The sequence below is a fragment of the Acomys russatus genome, chromosome 1, assembly GCF_903995435.1.
Source record: "Acomys russatus chromosome 1, mAcoRus1.1, whole genome shotgun sequence".
Lineage (NCBI taxonomy): Eukaryota > Metazoa > Chordata > Mammalia > Rodentia > Muridae > Acomys > Acomys russatus.
Genome location: NC_067137.1, coordinates 85,394,768 through 85,401,915, shown reverse-complemented (window position 1 = coordinate 85,401,915; position 7,148 = coordinate 85,394,768). Strand labels below are relative to the sequence as shown.

General features: G+C 46.9%; 1 protein-coding gene across 1 annotated transcript; it reads left to right on the top strand.

The window, feature by feature from the left end:
* The first annotated feature begins 1,077 nt into the window (after positions 1-1,077).
* Gphb5 (glycoprotein hormone subunit beta 5) lies at positions 1,078-4,342 on the top strand. Its single transcript, XM_051147711.1, has 2 exons — positions 1,078-1,281; positions 4,068-4,342. The coding sequence occupies exons 1-2, from the start codon at positions 1,078-1,080 to the stop codon at positions 4,254-4,256; spliced, it is 393 nt and encodes a 130-aa protein (XP_051003668.1). The 3' UTR covers positions 4,257-4,342.
* Positions 4,343-7,148: the final 2,806 nt, after the last annotated feature.

Sequence of the window (7,148 nt, the reverse complement as noted above, 5' to 3'; positions counted from 1 at the left end):
AGAATCTGCCTCTCTTTTGTTTTGATTGACAAGACCTTCCCTATATATTTGAGTAACCAGGGCAGCCTGATAGCAGAAGGGAGAGGACACTCACCCAGAGCTAACTTTTCCCACTCATTGCAACTTTTGGAAGCCTGGGGTGCAAGTGTCAGCTCTGCAAGAAGAGTTGACTCCAGCTGGATCAGGTAAGTGCCTCTCGGTCTCTCGCTTCCTCCTGAGGGGAAGCCTGTGGAGTCCACAGGACAACATACCAGGCCCACAAGAACTATGAGAGAAGCTTTGGAACTGTAGCCCCTCTTGAGGGGCGCTGACCTGGCGGCACTCCCTGAATGCGACATCCATGTGTGCTCTGTTCAGTGGACAGCCATGAAGGGCCCAGTGTGTGCTACTAGAGTACCAGAAGGGACTAAGAGACAGAGAGGACAGACCCCGTTGAGGGTTGCACCTTAGCGTTCCATCATTTGCTTTGAGACTGAGTCACAGCTAGAGATGTCGCACAGCTGAAGCATAGAGTGGACGCAATGTGTGCTGAGTAGGACACATTTTATGAGTGACTACCGTACCAGGTGCCAGGTTGTATAATATTTCCTGTATGGTAGGTTGGGCTAGTAACAAAACACCCAGGATATGCCATTATTAGAACTATTCTACCTTCCCCGAGTCATTCCTCATCCATGACACTAAAAGTACAAATGTGCTCAAAGCTCCTCACATGACACATACATGCCTGGGTAAAAAGAAGGTGTGAGCGCTCATGTATTTTAGGCTTTACTTTTCGTTTGGTGTTATTCTTATTTTTCATTGGTATGGATTCCTTTTATATACAAGCCGGCTCCAGGTCACCAAAGAAAAGCCTTGAGGGTCGGTCAGGTGTCTAGAGAGAGCTACTTACTGCCTGCCTTCTGGGGCCAGTTAGGGAGATGCTGTTGGAGGTGGACAATTCCTTGGCTTGCTTCTTCCTGTAATGCTCTTTGCAAGGCCTTTTTGAGAGTGACCAACAACACATTGTAGGCTGCACCACTGTGAGCAGTTGAGTATGTTCAATGTTGTTTTGTTTCCCTCCCCACGGGGAATAGTATGAAGCTAGCATACCTTGTTCTGGGTGCTGCGGCCCTCCTGCTTCTGCGTGGCTGTGACTCTGTTCTCAGCACCTCCCGTGGGAACCTGCACACTTTTGTGGGCTGTGCTGCGAGGGAGTTCACTTTCCTGGCCAAGAAGCCAGGCTGCAGGGCACTTCGGATCACCACTGATGCCTGCTGGGGTCGCTGCGAGACCTGGGAGGTGAGTCGTACAATGGGCGTGGATCTCAGCGTCTTCTGGGCCAGCCCTTCGATTTCAGGTGTTCACTGTTTTGTGATGGATGGGAAGAAGCCAGCACATCGGCCCTGCCTTCTGGGCCTTAAAAACACATTTGCACAACTATTTGGCTTCTTCCTAATGACCTGAAATTCATGGTGATGCTTCTCTTCAGAGCACTGGTGAGGTTGGTGATGTAATTTCTATGGTTCTGTGTGTTTGGGAGCCATCTCTAAGGGGCCAGGTGCTACTATTGACCCATTGTGAAGATCACGCGGAGGGAGCCAAGGTGGAGCGCTACTGCAAAGTCAGAGAGAGTCGGTGTGAAGGTGGAAAGAAAGTGTTAGTCCAATCCTGTGACCACATCTTCTTCCTGTATCTTCTTAGCTTTGAGGAAGTCAGGCAGTTACCCCAAAGAACCCAGAAGCTGCACAGTGAGTGAGGCCTAGTCCCAGGCTCTGCCCCAGCTCTTTCCCCTCGGTTCAGTGACAGATTTGTTCTGTCTTTTTAAACTCAGTTATGCCCGGCCTCTCAAAGCTGGCTTAACTGGGGAGTGTTTATGATGATGGCTGCGTTGACCTTCGAAGGTACAACTCTTGTTGAAAATGGTGACCTCTCATAACCTGGACTTCAAAATGCCAGATTTAGCAAAATCAAAGGAAAACCAAAGACCCCCAAACCAAGCAAGCAAGCAAGCAAGCAAGCAAGCAAGCAACCATCCAACCAAAAAACCCACCAACCCCTTAGACTCCACAATCTGAAGTAAAGTCAAAACAAAACAACAACAACAACAACAACAAAAACCAAACCAAACCAAACCAAACCAAACTAAAACACCCCCCAAAACAAAACAAAACAAAACAAAAAAAAAATGGGGAATGCAACACATTTTTTTTTTCTGGCATAAATTGGCCCCAAATATCACATGGGACAGATTTATAAAATTAAAAAATTTGAAATACAAAGTTAACTGAGTCACCAACTTTTCCTAGAATACTTACAGTAAAAGGACACAGGACAGAGTGAGGGACTGAGCTCCCCTAGCTGCTCCTCGTGGGAGGAAAGGCTGCTGTTTTTATAACACTGAGGCAAGGGTTTCATCTTGAGCTGGCTTGCCTGCCATCTATAGGTGTATGCACATGTATAATATGCCTATGCATATGCGTACATATGAATCTATGTATGTATGCACCATCTGTGTATTCTATGTTCCATGTACCTGGGTGTGCATGTACCTGTGTATATATATCTATATATGTATATGCTTGTGCGTGCATCTGTATAAATGCATGCATTATCTATCTGTCTATCATAGATATGTATGTATCCATTATACATAACTATGTTTTTGCTCAGAACAAAGGGACTGTTCTCTGAAAGATTGTTATTAATTCATTACTACATCCTTATAAGTGAATTCATAAGAGCCATTGATTACCTGTATTGAACTCTGACCTTTTGCCAGGGCTTGTGCACTGCATATATCACCTCAGCTAGCTCCAGGACTGTGCTGTCCAGGACAGTGGTGTTTTGCTTTGTAGAATAGGAAACCAGGCTTTGGCAGCATTAAGAGCTTTTCCTAGGTCCCCAGCGGTGGAAAAAGCAGGCTTGCATAGCCTGGCTGGCTGCAGGCTCCAGGTTTCTTACTACGAATCTCTGTAGTTTATCTAATAGAATTATCTTTGAATTCAAGGTTTATGAAAGGTGAGGGGAAGTGAACTAACCTTCAGTCATCAGAACAGAATCTTCAGGGAGCTGCCTGTCTCTGTTGATTCAGTAACAAGTAGTTAATACAAATGTCCTGGGTCCCAGGCTGGCTGGGTGCTGGAGAATAGTGACTGACCCAACGGAGCTTGCTTTCTAGATTAGGTGCAATGTCACACAAAAGTAACATACAGAAGACGGCATGTGGCCTGGACAAACACGACAAAGTACACCCTAAACCACAGCCAAACAGGAAGTGGGGAGGTGAGCTCCAGGGCACGGAAGTGCGTTAAAGTGATTTAAAATGGGATCAGAAATTGCTACTCTGGGTCAGAGAAGTGAGTGAGTCTGTGTGTGTGTTATATTTGTGTATATATGTGCATGCTGTGTGTGTGTGTATGTATGTATGTATGTATGTATGTATGTATGTATGTGCATTTGTGTATGTGGTATATGTGTGTGTATATGTGCCTACTGTGTGTGTGTGTGTGTGTGTGTGTGTGTGTGTGTGTGTGTGTGTGTGTGTGTGTTCTGGGCAGAAGAAACAGCAGATGCAAAGACCCTCAGTTTCTGATCTGAGTAGGGATGGGGACCACTGTGACTGGAGGGTGGAGACTGTGTCAGTAAGGCCAGGGCCATAGCCAAAATACCAGAAATAATCGTGCAGGCAGAAAATGCAGGGATTTGAGAAGAATCCTAAAGGCTGCGTGCGGTGTTTTAGCCTGAGTGAGATGGGACGTTACCGACACTTGGGGCCGAGGTGGCCCATGATGACTGACTTATGTTTCAAAAGGTTCACGCATGTTGTAAACAGACTGTAGGGGGTAATGGCGGGAGAAGGGAGACCAGTTATTCGTTTGATAAATATTTACCAAGTGCATCCTGTGCTCCATGGACTTTGGTGGAAGCTCAGGATGTGGTAGCAAAACAGCCTCCTGCTTTCAGGAGTTTATTCGGAGTGGGAGGAGTCAGAACATAAGTAAACAGCTAGTGATGGACGGCAGGAAGGTCAGGAAGTGGCATTCCCTATTCTAACGGGTTTCCTGTTTTCTACCTGTCCGGGACAGAAACCCATCCTGGAGCCTCCCTACATTGAAGCCTATCATCGCGTCTGCACCTACAATGAGACCAAACAGGTGACAGTCAAGCTGCCTAACTGTGCCCCAGGAGTCGACCCCTCCTACACCTACCCGATGGCTGTCCGATGTGACTGCGGGGCATGCTCCACTGCCACCACCGAGTGTGAGACCATCTGAAGCCCTCAGAGCCTGCAGAACACAGCTGGTGGCCTGGGCTTCAAGGAGGCACTTGCCCTATGACTATATCTGCTCTGCCCTCTCTACTCAAGTACGGTTCAATTTGGACCAACCCAAGTTACCTTCCTTCCTCTACCCAGCTTAGGTACAGGGTCCAGATGCAGTGTGCTCATGCAAAAAATGTAAAACAACATTGAACCTCTCTCTGGTTCCTGAGTCTGCAAATTGGCTGTTCTCTGCTTGACTTTTGGAACATGATTTGTATATTGTCAGTTTTGGTTGGTGTTGTGTCATTTATTTAAAGGCATTGGATGTTATTGAGCGATGGAAAGCCTTTACACTCCCATATGCTGCCATTGACCTGGATTTCTGATTAAAGATCAAAACCAAAGCACTTTCTTCCTTGCTCAAAAGGAAACGCAGCTGCGAGTGTTCTCTTAGAGAGAGAGAGAGAGCACATGCACTCTCCATTTCCCTTTCAACTGAGTGACTACCTAAACCAGAGGCAAAGACAGCCCAGACTGTCACAGAAACAGTGGTTTTGATGTGCCTGATTCCTCTCCCAGGCCAAATTCTCCAAGTACCCTTAAGATTCTTACTGAGGCGTCCACTTGCCTATTAAAAACCAAACCAAACTAAAAACCAAAACCTCAGAAAGTGCAATTAGGAGCTTTCATTCAGGTTTAAAAGCACCCGAGGCTAACCCTATGCTTCAGGTGTCCTCGCATAGCCTCAGCGAAGTGATTGGTCACAAATACCCCTTCCTGTTTAGTATACCTTAAACCTAGACAGCAATTTATTAGACTCAGAAGCCCGAGTGTGTGTGGAGGTGAGAGGACAGCACTGTGGTCATCGGACACTTGCTTTTTCTAAAATCTTACAGCAGCTGAGTCTGTGACTTTCTTTTTAAACTCCAAGTTTATGCAAATGTTTTTAGTTTTGGCATCTGGGGCGGGGTTGAGCTTAACTTTATTCTTTCTTTCTTTTTTTGTTTATAATATGCCAGGAGCATCCACAGGGATGTCAATAAAATGTGTTCCCTGTCACTTGAATTCAGGCAAACTTTCAGAAAGGTCTTTTTATTTTAATTTGCTTGGTGTGACAATAAAGGCATGGGCAACTTTGAGGTTCTTTTGATTGAAGCGTTAATTTGGGATTCATGTTTAGCAAGGGGCACATGACTCTTAGAAGCATGCATCCCAGGGGTCCTGGTCATCTGTAGCCACTGTCAAGTCCAAGCTAGGAGGCCTCAGTGCTCCCTGAAGGAGGACTTAATGAGTCCATGAGAATCTACAGAGCAAAGGTGGAGACTGATGGTCAAGTCCTAGGGTGTGGGGGTGAGGATCTGAGGGCAAAGGAGGTGAGCAAAAGCCACCCGCCCCGAAGTAGCAGATGTGTTGGTAGAAGAGGAAGTCACAGCACAGAAGGGCATCAAGTGGCTGTGGTCTCCGCTGGGGAATGGGTGCTGGTCACAGACGGCTCAGGGGGGTTCCTTCCATTTCAGGGACCTTCCTCTGGGTTTTCTGGGGTCAGGGAAGATAGGCGCAGCATTGTTAGCAACTCTAGCAGGAAATAAATGACACGTTTGGCCAGATGTAGAGAACCCAACAAGGAGGTGTGACACACTTGTGCTTTGGAAGTACTGGTCAACCCTAGGGTGCTGTCATGGGAAAGGGCATGGCCATCAAATACCAAGGGAAGAATCCCAACCTGCTCCACTTCCGTCACCTTGAATCAAATGAGAATCATACGGGAAAGCAGAGACCTAGGGAGCCCATTGGTTTGGTTCTCCATAAATGCTGGTCTTCTAGGAAGTAGGTTGAAGGAGGGGAAGGAGTGGATCCAAGGGGAATAGGAAAGGCCACATGACCATGTTTGGGGGAGTTTTAGCTCCAATGCAGCAGGCAATAATGGTGATTGTCAGGACACCATGCAGGCTGCAGTATCACGATGGGTCACGTTTCCCTAATGGGAACTGCTGTGGGATTCACCCAGAGAGGTGTGTGCTCATTAGTACCATATCGATAAGGCTCAAGCGACGTGAAGGCAGGCTAATGGTGGTTACGAGCTCTGTGGCATTAGGTGACTGTAGTGTGAGCGAAGGTCACGGTGTGGAAGCTGCACTGGAAGAGGCAAAGCTGAAAACCAGGTCTATGAGCTAACTGGGAGATCAGTGCAATCAGAAATGCGTAGGAAGGAAGGAGAACGAGAGACTTGAGGGTCTCCTGCAGAGGGACCTACTGGCACCTTCTTGCCAGAGGAGAGTAGACTTCCCTAGCCAGGAGACCACGTGGGAGACCCACGGAGGCTAAGGAAAGTGTTATATTACAGAACTGTCTTCTCAACTGGTGTCCACTATTCCTATATATATATATACACTTTTTTTTTTTCGAGACAGGGTCTCTCTTGTGTAGCCTTGGCTGTCCTGGATCCACTTTGGAGACCAGGCTGGCCTCGAACTCACAGCGATCCACCTGCCTCTGCCTCCCGAGTGCTGGGATTATAGGCATGAGCCACCACGCCCGGCTTCACTATTCCTATATTTTAATGCCTCTGCCTCCTAAGGCCTGAGGTTTTAAGTGTATGCCTTCACGACCATTTTTGTGATGCTGACTATTGAACCCAGGGCCTTGTGGCAACTAGGCTTTATCAAATGAGCTGCAACCATAGCTTCTACAAACCCGTACACTGTGGATCAGCGGTTCTCAACCAGCGGGTTGTGACCCCTTTAGGGGGTCAGATGACCCGTTCAGAGGTGTAGTCTAAGACAATTGGAAAACACAGACATTTACCTTATAGATTCATAACAGTAGCAAAATTAAAATTATGAAGTAGCAACAAAAATAAGTTTATGTTTGTGTGTGTGTGGGTCACCACAACATGAGGAACCGC